We start from the raw sequence: 16,562 nt of genomic DNA, 5'->3' as shown, positions 1-16,562 counted from the left end.
TTTATTTGGTGGTGTGTTGGAGGTGGGAGGTGGAACATCTTACCACACTGAAGGGGCATCTCTATTGGGATGAAATTCCGATTGCACAGATGCCTGAAAGCTGCAGCTAAGTTACAGGCTGCTTTGATGCTCTGCTGTTCACACAAGTCAGTTTTGCACCAGTGGTAGAATGGTTCAGGATTCACCTATTAAGAAAAAGAAGAGAAAAATGTCCAGATGTTTATTGGGTAAATATAGCAGTCTCCTTTAGTCTGGCTCTAATGAAGAACATCTGTTTGAATGTGCTCATAAAATGCAGACCAAACAAATATGATAGAAAAGTACAAGTATTTTTTTTAGCAGGAAAAGAATCCATAAAGATGTTGTGAAAGAAAGAAAGAAAGAAAGAAAGAAAGAAAGAAAGAAAGAAAGAAAGAAAGAAAGAAAGAAAGAAAGAAAGAAAAGAAAGAAAGAAGGGAGGGAGGGAGGGAGGAAGGAGGAGGGAGGAAGGAAGGAAGGAAGGAAGGAAGGAAGGAAGGAAGGAAGGAAAGGAAGGAAAGGAAGGAAGAAAGGGAAGGAAGGAAAGAAAAAAGAAAAGAGAAGGAAGAAAGAAAGAAAAGAGAAGGAAGGAAAGGAAGGAAAGGAAAGAAAGAAAGAAAAGAGAAGGAAGGAAGGAAGGGAAGGAAGGAAGAGAAAGAAAGAAAAGTCACAGGTGCAAAAGACAGAAAAGAACTTTTAAAAAATAGCTTCCCTTTTTTTATAGCAGTGAGAATCACAGCTATAAACGTACCTCTTACTCTGAGGTTACAACACAGAATCAGCTGGATGGGACCTTGGAGGTCTTCCAATGCAACCCCCTGCCAATGGCAAAATCTATTTTTTTCTTATCATCCAATCCCTAAACCATTATACAGTACATCATTAGCATTATATATTCTTACAACTCCAAAACAGTTCCTAAAAGGTGAGGCGGGATCCTGGAAAAAGATCTGGCAGATTGTAGCGCTCTGCTCATTGACGCAAGATTTGCCATCTCTCTTGACTTCACTGCAACGGCCGTTCACCTTGGAGGAGAAAAATCAAACACACCCCTGTCAGTGTAAACAATTCAGAGCTTGCGTTGCATAGCTTATGTCCGCCTTGAAGGACAAGGTTATTTACCCAAAACGAATGGCTGTGCATTCAGCAAATATCACATCTTTAAAGAGACCAGCTATTCATACATAACTTATGAGTTCCACCATCAGCATTCACGGAGGAACAAATCTTGACATTTGCTTTGTCGCTACTTTCAACTGTTTCTTGACTATTTCTTTACAGTACAGGTAGTCCTTATCACCACAATGGACCCCCAAATTTCCCATGATCATGAAGCCAGCATGGCTGTATGCCAAAGGCACATGGAACACTGTTGCCTTCTCACTGAAGTGGTACCTGTTTATCTACTTGCATGCTTTTGGACTGGTAGGTGGGCAGGAGCTGGAGCAAATAACGGGAATTCACTCACCCTATCAGGCGGCACTTGGGTCTGGAACCCAGATGGTTAGCTTTTCAACGTCTTTAACTGTTGACCAATTGTACTCCTAGCCCTATCTGATTGCAGCTTTCCTTTTGTGTTCAATATTTCCTCTGCCAAATACCTGCCATGCTTGTATGAATTCTGGCAAGCTCTTAGCCAGGGAATGGTCAGGAAGCATCCATTCGTTTCCAGCTTCATTGTCGTTGGTACCAAAAAGACCAGCAGACACACCTAGAAAGAATAGGAAAAAGAAAAATGAATCCCTGTGTCAGAGTATATTCATGAACTGGAATTGAGTATGGGAACAAGGTTAGCCAGCTAACTGTTTGTAAAATCTACTTATTATCTACTTATTATGTTTATAAAGATGTTAAATGAAGCACCAGCATCTGTGTTTATTTTTCTGGAGCTGAATTAACACTGCAAAACTCTGAATACCCTGCAGATGACAAAGGCAGCTTTGACAGAATCCGAGAATGCCCACTACTTCTATCTTATTTTAATGCTCCATTAAAGAACATTCATTCATTCTTAAAGTGAATACTTTGGTCACATCTGAATGCTTTGTACAAACCATGATGCCATCCATCCAAGGTAAAAGTACAGAAATCGTAACGAAGGTCGCAAAAAACCAAGGCTCCATCGGCTGCAGTCATTTCAACCTGGTTTGTATCCACCTGGACTGTGGTGCTATTTTCTTGGAGGGGGACGTCAAAACTCCCGCAGTCCTTCAACAGCGAAGTGTTGTATTGCTTGTAGATCTATTTGAAAACAAGTGTTTTTTGTTTTTTTTTAAAAAAATCCAGCTTGGGAAGATTGCTTACAGGAGGGTAAACGCAAGCCAGAAGAAATATGTGGATGATTTAGGTTACTCTTAAATCAGAGCTGAGTATGTAGCCAGAGTCTCTTTCCTAACCTAAATTGAACTCAACCTAGGGTTGATTTAGGTGATCCAACCTAGAACTAAGGAGAAATTGGGAGAACAATTAATCAACAGATTAATGGGATGCCTTGCCTATAGAAGCTGTGGGTGCTCCATTACTGGGAGGTTTCCAAGAACAGATTGGATAGCCAATTGTTCAAAATGGAGTCTCCTGCTCAAACGGGGTTGGACTAGAAGACTTCCAAGGTCCCTTCCAACCAGAGGTGGTATTCAGCAGGTTCTGACCAGTTTTGGAGAACCAGTAGCGGAAATTTTGAGTAGTTCGGAGAACCGGCAAATCCCACCTCTGACTGGCCCTGCCTCCCAAGTCCCAGATGATTGGCTGGGTCTTCTTTGGTTGCCCTGCACAGGAGAACGGAGCTAGAAAGCAGGTTAGTGGGTTGGGGAGGGAATGGGGATTTTGCAGTATCCTTCCCATGCCACGCCCACCAAGCCACACCCACAGAACAGGTAGTAAAATTTTTTTTGAATCCCACCACTGCTTCCAACCCTATTGTTCTACATTCTATGGACCCAAATTCTTGGTTTAGTGCCTTGGGATTTGTTGTTATGCTATTATCCAAAATGGGGAAGGACGGATAGTTGACATACCTATCACCTGATTGTAAATAGCAAAAAAAATTGGGGTGGGGGGAGCTTGAATGCACCGTTAATTAACCTTAGCATCTCCCTCTATACATTTTGCTTTTGTCTGGATTGATAACACCTAAAACTTTAACTGAAATTCCAATTTTTACCTTCAGTGCGGGGTAAATGATGACAACTCTTTTCTTCATGTTGACGTACAGAGACCTGTCTGCACCACTGCTCTGGTTTAGGATGACAGTAAAGGCATCCTGGGAAAAATCTTTGGCCAGCAGCAAACTGCAGTTGGAGGTCACGCTGTACACTTTCCCATCAAAGGTCCATAGGTGCTTGGTACCCATCAACAAGGCTTGATCTGGGTGGAGTCCAAACATAACGTGATGCAGTTACTGCAGGCGTGTCCAATCTTGGCCATTTTAAGACCTGTGGACTTCAACTCCCAGAATTCTCCAGTCAGCATGGCTGTTTTGTCAGAAAAAGTTCAGACTTTGGGCCATCCCAACTGAACCCTAATATTATTCTGGAATATGGCATTGAAATAAGATTCTACCCAAACAGTCTTTCAGACAAGTCTTCATTGTCTAGAAGCCATCTAGCTGCCCTCATCCCTCAACTATGGAATGGAAGAGTTTGTAATTTAGAGCAGGGGTGTCCAATCTTGGCCATTTTAAGACCTGTGGACCTCAACTCCCAGAATAGGAAGTCTATAGGCCTTAAAGTAGCCAAGGTTGGACACCCCTGAATTACTTATTGGTCTTGTAGGGCCCATTGTGGGGAGGAAGACCTCTTCATTGGGGGGAAACACACAACCACTATATTACAAACAAACAAGCAAGCAAGCAAGCAAACAAACAAACTGTCAGCTTGGAAGCCATTATTCTTGGAGACTTCTGGGCTGCCACATTCAATGCCTGGGAATTTGGGACGGGGACTTCAAGGAGTGGTGGAAAATTAGCCACAACAACATTCCTTTCTCAGAGAGTCAAGGACATGTTGCTCTGCACTTGGAGGGGAGTGACTAGGGATAGTCTCCAGTTGGTATGAGATGATGATCGGACCATATGATGGACTATTGGGAGCAGGGGCTGGATTTTGGATTCTCTTTGGGCTGAGGAAAAACCCCAGAAATCTCAGATTTGGGATTTCCTCAGATATGCCAATAAGCCATCTCTAATACAATGGATCTTTGAGAAGATGACAGTCTTCGGGAGTCTTTTAATTTGGAGGTTGTTACTTGGAACGCTGACACAAACTAACCAACCAACGCTAGATCCCTCCTCCTCATCTTTCAAGAGCTGTAAAAGAAGCGGAGGGATCAAAATGAAAAGTGCCTCCAAGAACTTACGTTCAAAAGGGCTCTCCATGATGGCTCGCTTGAATCTGTAGTATTCTGCAGCCAGATTGATGTGATAGAGGCCCCGAAGGGGCTTCACGACTTTCTCTTCAATGATGTGGTTTGTAAGGTGGATCATATCTAATGCGGCTCCTCCTTTGGGCACGACAGGCAAACTCAATGCCACAGAACAGTTCCTGCAAGGCATCGACATGGACGACTTATTGATTTAAAGCAGCTTTGGAAATGCATCCATAAAACTCAAGATCTTGCAAAAACTCATGATAGGTAGTCCTTGACTTACAACCACAACGGAGGCCATAATTCTGTGGCTAAGCGAGGCAGTTCTTAAGTGAGCTTGGCTCCATTTTACGACCTTTCTTGCCACAGTTGTTAAGTGACTCACCACAGTTGTTAAATTAGTAACACGATTGTCAAGTTAATCCGGATTCCCCCTTGTTTTCGCATGTCAGAAGGTCGCAAACAGTGATCCCATGATCACTGTGCAACCGTCATAAATAGGAGCCAATTGCCAAGCTTCCAAATTCCAATGGCATGATCGTGCATCCATAAAACTCAAGAACCTGCAGAACTCAACTTAGAACCACAGTAAAGGTAAAGAGTTCCCCTCGCACATCTGTGCTAGTAGTTTCCGTATCTAGGGGGAGGTGCTTGTCTCCCTTACAAAGCCAAAGAGCCAGCGCTGTCCGAAGACGTCTCCGTGGTCATGTGGCCTGCAGAACTAAATGCCTTCGAAGGCACACGGAACACACTGTTCCCTTCCCACCAAAGGGGTCCCTATTTTTCTACTTGCATTTTTTACCTGCTTTCGAACTGCGCGGTTGGCAGAAGCTGGGACAAGTCACGGGAGCTCACTCCGTCACACGGTGCTGGGGATTCGAACCGCTGAACTGCCGACCTTTTCTGATCGACAAGCTCAGCATCTTAGCCACCGCAATTGAACCCTTAATTCTGTTACTAAGCAAGACAGTTGTTAAGTGAATTTCCCCCCATTTTTGCCCTTTCTTGCTGCAGTTTTAAGTCAATCCCTGCAGTTGTCAAATCAGTAACGCGGTTTTTAAAGTAAATCCGGCTTCCCCATTGGCTTTAATCGTCAGAAGGTTGCCAAAGGGGATCACATGAGCCAGTTGCCAAGGGTCTGAATTTTGATCACGTGACTGTGGGGATGCGGCAATGGCCGTAAGCATGAAAAACGACCATAAGTCCCCTTTTTTTCAGTACTGTTGTAACTTCGAACGGTTGCTAAATAAATGGTTGAACAGTAAGTTGAGGACTATCTCTTAGAGTAAAGTGAAGGTAGTCCTAGACATACAACCACAGTTGAGACACAACTGGAGGAAGAAATAAAGGAGGAGACAGCCATGTAACAAGAAGTCATAAAAGAGAACAAGAAGTGTATGCTACCTGGGTGAGAATCTGTACAGATTCGATATAGATTTTTGGAGCCTGCTGAATATTCGGGATAATTTGGCTTCTGCCCAGTTTAGTATCTGTTGGGTTGCCTGTTATCACGATGAAATAATAATCAGCTTTAGATTTTATTATTAAAACAGAAGCACTAAATGTCAAATGAACATATACTTATTTACACATTATATTTTTTTAATTCAGCGCAGTAGTGCAACTCTCCATGGTTTACAAGTAAAACAGCTGTCGGGAAACTGGTTTCATTTTATTTGTGGAAAGCCATATATATAACAGGAAGTGGGAGATTTTACTCACAAGATCCTACCAACAAGCACAGGGGAGTATGGACAAGTAGGCTTTAAAGCTCTGTCTAGTTGAAGGCCTCAAATTAACAATATATTAAAGGGTAGTCTGAGCTCATTTTGCAAGCATAGCAAAATGTTTGCAATCTGCCACTTTGCAAAAACACATAATTGCAAGACGATCAGAGCTATTTTGGATCAAGAGTATCTGGGACACTGAGAAAAAAAGGGAACTGAAAGTAGCAGATTGTAAGCGAACTGGCATATATACCTACAAGTGGGTGTTAATTGATGGACAGTATGAGGGAAGCACATCCAGTAAGATTACATACCACTGGGTGGGCTTTAAAAGAAGAAGGGTATAAAAGAAGGGGGTAAATCTCAAATCATGGCCACTGATAGTAGCTGTCCTTTCGGATGTTAGCTACTGCCTCTGGACCTCATTGCAATGGGTTATTGATATAAGTAATGTAATGATGGCTTTTCGTGTTCCAAATTGCCAATGAAATAAACCTCCGATCTTAAAGTAAGATTTATTGCTTGTGGATTGTCTGTGTTCCTCTTTTATTGGACTATTTTTATAACAGCAGCCTCAGTGTTCTCTTTGGGAGAATGAAAGCAACATCCATGCAGCCTGTTAAGAAAAGTCATACCCCTATATGTTGGAAATGTGAAAAAAAAGAGGGAACATATTATCATATGTAGTGGTCCTGCCCAGAGGCTCGAAAATACTGGCTTAAAATCAAAAATTGGCTACAGGAAATTACCAATGAACAATTAGACATAGAACCAGAACTCTTCCTATTGGGGAACTTCAAAAAAAAAAAATACGCAAAGACCACAAAATACTTATTATTACACATATTGACTGCTGCCAGGATCACCTTTGCCCAATGTTGGAAACAGCCATATACACCTGTAGAGGAACTGGTTATACAAAAAGTTATGAATTGTGCTGAAATGGATAAACTAACGCTGAGTTTAAAAGATAAGGAAACTTCAATATTTTATAAGGTATGGGAACAATGGTATAGCTGGGTAGATTGGAGACAGATTAAGGATAGGTAATTATTAAATATAGAATATAGATAGAATAAGAATATAATTATGCACAAATTAATATCTGTAAATATTGCACAAATGATTGTTATATAATAAGCACCACAAATAGCTGTTATTGAGTGATATATTTTTATGTTTTTAATGTAATAAAAATTCAATAAAGTTTATAAAAAAAAAAAAGTCCTACCAGGAACTGTGTACAAGAGAAAATATACAATACCAACCATATCAAAGCCAGTTTTGAGAGCTCTCAATGCAACCTGGATAGGTTCCATCAGCCACACGTCTTTCACAACTGTCGGCACCAGTGCCTGAAGTTTCTTTAGATACGCATCGGTCTTCTGTTGCCAAACTTCGTCCAAAGGTTTCAAAGTCACATCATAGTAGGCATCTTTTAGGGTGGTTAGTGGCTCTTGAGTAAGATGTTTTAAAAACAACATAGTAAGAACAAAAATATTAAAAAGGGTCTATCATGAAGCTCTACCATAAAGTCCTATCATCTTGAAAGGAGTTTTATTAGGCCAGTGGCCCCCAACCTTTGGGACATCAGGGACCAGTTCTGCGATGACCCAGGGTGTGGCACAAAGACAACACAGCCAGAGAACAAGCATGAGTCCCTTTATTTGCTCCAACTTTGCCTCCAACATTCCATTTACTCTCCGGCCTGGAGAAAAACTCTCCCACGAACCTGCAACAGCCTCTGGCTGCAGATACTCCAGTCCAAATGCTATAAGCAGAATGACTGCAATCAATCACTCCAGCAGGGCAAGATAATGAGTCCAATAATTCCAGCAAGGCAAGATAAGCACACAGAAGCACGGTAATAATTCACACAGGCAGGAAGAATGCTAGGAATGCAGGCTAAAACTCACAACACTAGATGAATTCAGCATTTGTTCCCAACAAACACTCCTCCCAGCTGCCTCTCCTTTAAACTCTATCCTCAGATGTGCTTTGTGAAGGGAATCAGGGCCCTTTCCTTCCTCGTAAGCCGTGCAACCCACGTTGCTCTCTTCTGCATTCTTCCCTGTGTGCCAAGGGGTGGGCTTTGGTCTTCCTCTGAACCCCCTCTCCCTTGTTCTACCTCTTCCCTGCTCTGCCCAGCCCTTCCCCAGTTTCCTCCACAGCCAATGGAGCCACTCTCCCGCTCTTTGACAGCTGTTCGTCTTCCCCCTCAGATTCAGGTTCCAACAGGGGCATGACACTTCCGTGGAGAGAGGTTATTTCGTGGACCAAACGGGGCATGGTTTTGTGTGCTACCTGTATCCGCGAATGGGGTTTTGCTTGTTTGTGTGACCCAGTTTCTGGCAGCTGCATCCCGGTGCCAATCCATGGACTGGGAGTTGGGATTAGGCAGTTGCCAAGAATTCAACGACCAGAGTCCTTCACATCTGCTAAAAATCCAAGTAATTCTTTCCCAGGACAATCCCCACGGTATTTTCTTTAGCAAGATTTATTGACACGAACGAGATGAGAATAGAAGAATTCCAGCAATTAAATTATTCTGAGTTTAAATTATATCCCTATTTATACTTCCATAGGGATGTCCTGATTTTCTAACAGCCTTCCTATAAACCAGCAAGTAGACAATTTCCAGCATTGATAATAGAAACCTTTTCAGATGGCTGTTGACATAATGGATCTTTATTCAGTTTTTACATCAACACATTTTTTTCACTTTTTGAAAATCTAGGCTGTCCTTAGCATCTCTCCCACCAAGAATTCAAGTCTGGGAGGAACATATAGTGGCATGTTGGACAGATTATTCATCAATGTATTCTGTTTTCGCTTGGCGTGTCTCACCATTTGTCAGCTCTTAAAGGTAGACCAGACTTGAAATCCAATTTATCAAGTCAAGGCTACTTTTACTGTAAAGCTTTAGGAACAGAGGTACAGCCAGTTTGATGTAGTGGTTAAAGTGCTGGCTTGGAAACCAGGAGACTGTGAGTTGTAGTCTCGCCTTAGTCATCAAGCTGGCTCGGTGACTTTGGACCAGCCTTTCTCAATCCAATTCAATTCATGGAGTTGTAGTTGTGGGGAAAATAGGTGGAAAGAGCATTATTTATAGCAACAACAATAGCACTTAGACTTATATCCCGCTTTACAGTGCTTTACAGCCCTTTCGAAGCTGTTTACATAGCATCTTTCCCCCAACAATTTGGGTCCTCATTTTACCGACCTTGGAAGGCTGGAAGGTTGATTGAACTCCTGGCAGTGGGCAGACTTAGTCTGCAATGCTGCATTCTACCCACTGCACACCATGGATGGATGGATGGATGGATGGATGGAAGGAAGGAAGGAAGGAAGGAAGGAAGGAAGGAAGGAAGGAAGGAAGGAAGGAAGGAAGAGCAACAGCAAGAGCACTTAGACTTATATACCGCTTCACAGTGCTTTACAGCCCTCTCTAAGTGGTTTACACAGTCAGCCTATTGCCCTCAACAATCTGGGTCCTCGTTTTACGAACTGCCAAATTGCAGGCAGCCGGCAGTCGGCAGAAGTAGCCTGCAAGTACTGCACTCTAACCACAGCACCACTGTGGCTCATTTATATTTATTGCCATGAGTTACCTATAAAGTAATAAAGGTGGGACAACAATTTAATAAATAATAATACATAAATAGATTTCCTGCCAATCTGCCTATGTTTCTCTCCCCCTCCCTATTTATCTTTGTATCAAATAGGGAGGAAGCCTCTTTTATCTGATCATTGCCTTCTTCCTGTCCTTCAAGGCTGCTGTTCCCTCTGTAGTTTACACCTTTCTTTTACCCATCTGGGCTTACTTTGCAGCTCCAGCTGGATTTGTTGTAGGATGCTTTGAAGCCTCCTCAGGTACATGGGGAGGTGATCCCGTAGGAGTCGCTTAAATCCACTTTGCTCCCACATCTGAGCAGCGTTGCTCGTCCCACGGTGGAGGAGTCGTAGCATTTCTTGGGAGACTTCCAACGACCAGCCGACAGCATCATACAGAAATCCAATGTGCCGGATCTATAGTACAAACCATATTGAGGGGAAAAAAATGGTAATTGGATCTCGCAGTGTTCCAATATCTCAGGGGCTGCCCCAGAGAAGAGGGAGTCAAGCTATTTATTCTCCAAAGTACCTGAAATCAGGACAAGAAGCAACGGGTGGAAACTCGTCAAGGAGAGAAGCAATTTAGAACTAAGGAGGAATTTCCTGACAGGGAGAACAATGAATCAGTGGAACAACTGGCCTCCAGAAGTTCTGACTTGCTCCAACACTGAAAGTTTTTAAAAGATGTGGGATAACCATTTGTCTGAAGTGGTGTAGGGTTTCCTGCCTAGGCAGGGGGTTGGACTAGACGACCTCCAAGGTCCCTTCCAACTCTGTTATTTTATTCTATTCTCTGGCTTTCTGTGTCTCTCTCGCACTCAGAACAGTCAAACATGCCTGTGAATTTGAGTGTGTTCCCAAATCCATTCTTTCATGTTCACTAGGTTATCGGCATCCCTGAATTTAAAAATGGTCAAGGATCCTTTTACAGGTGGTCCTTGATTTACAAGCACTTGTTTAGTGACCATTCCAGATTACAATGGCACTGGAAAAAAACTGACGTATGACCAGTCCTCACATTTAATGACTATGGCAACTAACATAGTCATTAGAACTACCTCAAATTATTATCATTATTTTAAAAAGAAGTAGATATCTGAAATTGATAGACATCAGGGAGCAGCATAATTTTTCTTTCCAAGAAAATAAGTCTCATGGCCACTTGATTAAAAAAAAAAATCAGGCTTTTGGCAACTGGGATGTATTTACCTCAGTTGTGGCGGCCCAGGATGAGATCATCCCTCTGGAATATCATCCTGAATTAGACTGCAATGCCCCCCGCAAAAAAACACACTCTTTCAGAAGGCCCTGAAGATGTGGCTCTCTCTGGGCACAATGAGAATATATCTACTGAATAAAATTCCGCATTGGTGACAGGAAGGGCATCCGGCCAGTAAACACTCAGCTCCATTCAGTTGCCCAAACTCCACATCCCGCAAGAGATTATGAGGTCATTAAAAGGAGATGATATTGTTTTTTTTTATTTCCTGTAAGCCTCCTTGAGTTACCTGTGAGCAAGTAGATTGCTGTGTAAAATTTCCAAATCAATCAGTCAGTCAGTCAATCAGTCAATCAATCAATCAATCAATCACCGTTTGTGACATTCCCAGCTGGCTTCTGACAATCAAAGTCAATGGGGAAAGTTGGATTTGCATAACAACCATGCAATTCATTTAACAACTATAATGATTTGCTTAATGGCAAAGAGGTCATAAAATTGAGTTTGATTCATTTAACTCCTGGCTTGCTTAGCAACAGAAACCCCGATTCCAATTGTGGCCATAATTTGAGGATTACCTCAAATTATTAGTATTTTTTTAAAAAAGAAGTAGATATCTGAAATTGACAGACATCAGGGAGCAGCATAATTTTTCTTTCCAAGAAAATAAATCTCAATTTGATCCAGGATTCAAAGTGTTGTTAGAAAATCAGAATGGAATCCAGAGATTTCTTTGGAAATAAGCTTATCTCTTTGAACGAAACATTAAACTACAAAGTTTGGTGCTGAAAAATGAGATTCACACACACACACACAATCCCTACTAATACCTTACCGATTTTCTGAAATCCTGAATATGTTCCTCCAATTTTTTTATTTTTTCCACCAGTCTGCGCCGGAGATCAGACGTAATCTCACCCAGTTTTGACTGTAAGAACCGGAAAGACGCTTAGGGTGGTTAATATAGTTTATTAGCTGAAGAAGCAGAGCAGAACACATATCTCTGGAGTCAAATTGAGGCAACAGGTTGATCTGATTTGGAATAAACATTGATCAGGACATTTCAATGACAATAAATATCATGGTAGTTAATGGTCATTCCGGTGCTAAAGCTAAAAACTGAAACAGTTGGACACCGAGAAAGAAAGAATTTAAATGTCTTAAAATTATAGATTTGTCTTGGACTGCAAGAAGAAGTAATTAATTAGTCCTGAACAAATAAAGGTTGACTTATGAGATAAAGACCGGTAAGCAGACATTGATATATTTTGAGCATGCAAAGCAGATGGATTAAAAAAATAACTATCCTTGGCAAAGTTGAAGGAACTGGAGGAATGAGAAGACACTGAATAAAATTAAGGAGATATCTGGAATGTTCGTCAAAAGATTATGAGTTACAACTAAAGATTCATCAAAGTGACAAAAAATGGATATACTGTACAGTCACCAAGAGTCAAATTCAATTTAATTGTATCTAACTACCACAATTAAAGATTAATTTGCTTGAGAGAGGCCTTCATCCAGGGATTTTCCTAAATCGGAGCTCCAGCACAATTATAGCGTTAGCCCAAATGGTTAACCAGGTCAGTTTACCAACCTAATACTGTAGTTGCATCTCTACAACTTCTTATGTTTATTTATTTTTTTAAACTAAGTTTGTTTGTTGGTTTGGTGTTTATGAATTTGAATGAGAGAGAGAGAGAAAGAGAGAGAGAAAGAGAGAGAGAGAGAGAGACCAACTCCTTGTGTGCTAAATGGCATCCCACCTCAGTCTTCATGACAAGATCCCAACAGCCATGGGCCTTCAGATTCAGACTTTGGTTAGACGCTTGCATGGTGAGATGCCCCATTTCCTCACGTCTGTTTACAACCAGGCGGGCATTGAGTGCAGTATGCTTTTGACCTTTCATACAAGCTGAAAATTCTAGTGCGTCCTCGGAATTTCCTATGAGAAAGAGAGGAAGGCAGTAAGGTGAAAGAAGAAGGAGGGAGGGAGGGAGGGAGGGAGGGAGGAAGGAAGGAAGGAAGGAAGGAAGGAAGGAAGGAAGGAAGGAAGGAAGGAAGGAAGGAAGAAAGGAAGGAAGGAAGGAAGAAGAGGCAGGGAGGCAGGAAGTAAAAGGCAAGCAAGGAAGGAAGGAGATAGACAAAAGGAGGCAGGAAGAAAAAGCAAGAGGAAGGAAGGAAGGAAGGAAGGAAGGAAGGAAGGAAGGAAGGAAGGAAGGAAGGAAGGAAGGAAGGAAGGAAAATTTCTGTAGTAACTCCTTTCAGAAGAGGCAAATTTTGAAAATCCAAGAAGAGGGTAGACTCCTGCATTGTCGAATCTACCTTTCAAGTATCCCATGTAATACCGAAGACACTCTTTTCCTCTGATGGCTTTTATTTTCACTTTCTCGTTTGGGTGATCCATCTTTCCCTCGACAAGGACTTGGCTTTGATCAGCCGAAGAGGTCACACAGGCCTTCACATCCATCCAAGTAGCCTCGGGTCCTTTCAGCTGGGCGAGGGAGACAAATCACAAGAATAGACACAGAGCAAAAGAGTTATGATGAAAGAGCATTTCATTTCAAGTTCCAGAACATCTTACCACTTCTCTACTTTCTCGAAAGCTTTGAGAGAAGTTTGGGAACATGACTTGGGCAGAAAGCATTGTGGTCATCCTGATTTCCCATTCCTGCTTTCAGGATAACTTTGACTTTACAAAAATCAAGAGCTCATGATGGATCTCATAACAAGAGTATCTGTGATGCCCCGGACCATGGCACAAAGGCAACACAGTCAGATAATCAATAGGAGTCCCTTTATCAGCTCCAACTTTGCCCCCAATGTCCTGGCTACTTTCTGGCTGGAGAAAATCTCTCCCAGGAACAGCCTTTGGCTGCAGAGAATTAAGTCCAAAATGTGGTCAACAAAAACTGTAACTATAAGTCAAATCAAGGCAAAATGAGGTAATTAGTCCGGCAGGCAAGGAGCAAGAATTCCTGATGTGAAGGCACAGCAATAACTCAACATGGTTGGGAAGATGCCAGGAACACAGATAACCAAAGTGAACCCAAGATAAATTCACGTTTGCTCCCAGCAGCTGCTGCACTCAGCATGCATCTCTTTTAAATTCTCTTCCCAGGTGTGGCTAATGAAGGGAATCAGGGCCCTTTCCTTCCCCGTCAAACCACGCCATCCATGTTGCTCTCTCCTCCATTCCTCCCTGTGTGCCCTAGGATGAAGAGGCGGTGGGCCTGGGTCTTCCTCTGAACTCCCTCTCCCTTGTTCTACCACTTCCCTGCTCTGCCCAGCTGGACTTTGCCCTTCCCCAGTTTCCTCCACAGCCAATGGAGCCACACGCCCACTCCCTACCAGCTGTTCATCTTTCTTCTCAGATTCAGACTCCGACAGGGACATGACAGTATCGTGGCTCAAATGGATTGTAGATTCTCCTCCAGGGGTGGGATTCAATTTTTTTTTACTAGCGGTTCTGTGGGCGTGGCTTGGTGGGCGTGGCAGGGGAAGGATACTGTAAAATCTCCAGTCAGAGCTGGTATTTGCCGATTCTCCGAACTACTCAAAATTTCCACTAACGGTTCTCCAGAACTGATCCGAACCTGCTGAATACCACCTCTGTTCTCCTCTTAATGTAAGTATGTGACTATTTCGATCAGGAGATGGCAGCATATACTCACTCACAAGTTGAAAATAAGAACAGTGGAGCACAATTTAGGTATGGTAAAAAGATGTTTCAGGTAGATATAAGTCAAGCTCCTGACAGCTGTATTTCTCTTGGGAGAGAATCTTTTGCAGTAAAAAATTGTTTGGAACAAGCTGCATTAATATACCTTCACTTCTTTTCTCTGAAACTTAAGAGATCTCCTATTAAAATGTCACTCTGCTATATTCCTGCTAGGTTTCCCGACTGTAGGTAGTCCTCAACTTACAACCAGCATTTCTGTTGCTAAGTGAGACCTTTATGGAGTTTTGCCCCCATTTACGGCCTTTCTGTGCCAACTCAGAAAGCTCAAACTGCCCAAGCAGCTGCTGATACAGTTCTACAGAGGAATCATTGAATCTGTCATCTGCACCTCTATAACTGTCTGGTTTGGCTCTGCAACCCAACAGGACAGACACAGACTTCAGAGGATAATTAGGACTGCTGAAAAAACAATTGCTACCAACCTGCCTTCCATTGAGGACCTGTATACTGCACGGGTCAAAAAGAGGGCTGGGAAAATATTTACAGACCCCTCACATCCTGGACATGAATTGTTTCAACTCCTCCCCTCAAAACGACGCTATAGAGCCCTGCACACCAGAACAACTAGACACAAGGACAGTTTTTTTCCTGAACGCCATCACTCTGCTAAACAAATAAATTCCTCAACGCTGTCCAACTATTTATAAAGTCTGCACTACTATTACTGTTAATCTTCTCATCACTCCTTATCACCCGTACCCTCCCACTTGTGACTGTATGACTGTAACTTTGTCGCTTGTATCCTTACGATTTATATGGACTGTCTCCTAGTATGATTTGATTGCTTATTGTACCCTATGACTATTATTAAGTGTTGTACCTGATGATTCTTGACTCTTGACGAATGTATCTTTTCTTTTATGTCCACTGAGAGGACTTGCACCAAAGACAAATTCCTTGTGTGTCCAACCACACTTGGCCAATAAAGAATTCTATTCTATTCTATTCTATTCTATTCTATTCTATTCTATTCTATTCTATTCTATTCTATTCTATTCTTTCTCGCTACAATGGTTAAGGGAATCACTGCAGCTGTTAAGTTAGTAATACGGTTGTTAAATGAACCTGGCTTCCCCATTGACTTTGCCCATCAGAAGTTTGCAAAAATGACCCCGAGAGACACTACAACTGTCATAAATATGAGTCAGTTGCCAAGGGTCAGAAATTTTGATCATGTAGCCTTGGGGATGCTGCAAAAGCCTTAAGTCTGAAAAACGGTCATGAGTCACTTTTTCCCCTGCTGTTGTAACGTCAAATGGTCACCAAATAGGTAAAGTTGAAGCCGACCTGAATTCTACCTAATGGTACAATGGAATCAAACAGGACCAGCCATATTTGTTCTGACCCAAATCAAACTTAATGAAACACAAACTTATCTTCATCAAACTTAATGAAACACAAACTTATTTTAAAAGTAAAACATTTTAATGCGACGCTGGGAATTACTTGCATTCCCAGCCAAAACTCATTATACACAGTTCCTCCAGATAAGAGCATGCTTTTCAGTGCTGTAGAATGCTGCAAAAAAACCAGAAGTCCAATTAATTTTAACGTAAACTAACCCAACAACCCAGAAAAAAAAAATGACCAGTTTACAGAACTTCAAGAAGGATTCAGAAATTACTGAACTGCTTTGCTTCCTGCAAAGCTTTTCGTCATTGAGGTCTGACTTTTATCCCTTAAGAGAGGGGCAATCACCTCCCAGCCTTACTCCTGAGTTGCCCCTTCAGCTGCTCTCGCCTTCCAGCAGCTCTGCACATACATGCACTGGAAACAGGCTCCCCTTGTTCCTCTGCCTCGCTGCTGCCAGACTCTGGAGGCTCCGGAGGCATCACCCCACTCCCAGATGGTCCTGGCCCCGTCTCAACATCGGATGCAG

The 16,562-nt window shown here is 42.2% G+C and overlaps 1 protein-coding gene across 1 annotated transcript in view; it reads right to left on the bottom strand.

Moving 5' to 3' along the window:
• The window catches only part of APOLTP (apolipoprotein lipid transfer particle homolog), a 73,719-nt gene that overhangs the window by 1,340 nt on the left and 55,817 nt on the right, over positions 1 to 16,562 (bottom strand). Inside the window, exons 49-60 of the mRNA XM_087942341.1 lie at positions 13,267 to 13,435; positions 12,708 to 12,886; positions 11,777 to 11,869; positions 9,918 to 10,136; positions 7,376 to 7,561; positions 5,785 to 5,882; positions 4,372 to 4,556; positions 3,179 to 3,381; positions 2,073 to 2,259; positions 1,620 to 1,729; positions 921 to 1,043; positions 44 to 185 (exon numbers count right to left, since the gene is read on the bottom strand). Coding sequence (XP_087798467.1) covers positions 44 to 185; positions 921 to 1,043; positions 1,620 to 1,729; positions 2,073 to 2,259; positions 3,179 to 3,381; positions 4,372 to 4,556; positions 5,785 to 5,882; positions 7,376 to 7,561; positions 9,918 to 10,136; positions 11,777 to 11,869; positions 12,708 to 12,886; positions 13,267 to 13,435 — 1,894 coding nt within the window. The remainder of the gene's footprint in view (positions 1 to 43; positions 186 to 920; positions 1,044 to 1,619; positions 1,730 to 2,072; positions 2,260 to 3,178; positions 3,382 to 4,371; positions 4,557 to 5,784; positions 5,883 to 7,375; positions 7,562 to 9,917; positions 10,137 to 11,776; positions 11,870 to 12,707; positions 12,887 to 13,266; positions 13,436 to 16,562) is intronic.

The sequence above is a fragment of the Notechis scutatus genome, chromosome 12 (genome assembly GCF_049901735.1).
Source record: "Notechis scutatus isolate UNSWTSFEM ecotype Mainland chromosome 12, rNotScu1.2, whole genome shotgun sequence".
Classification (NCBI taxonomy): Eukaryota; Metazoa; Chordata; class Lepidosauria; order Squamata; family Elapidae; genus Notechis; species Notechis scutatus.
This window is presented reverse-complemented; position numbering and strand designations above follow the sequence as displayed.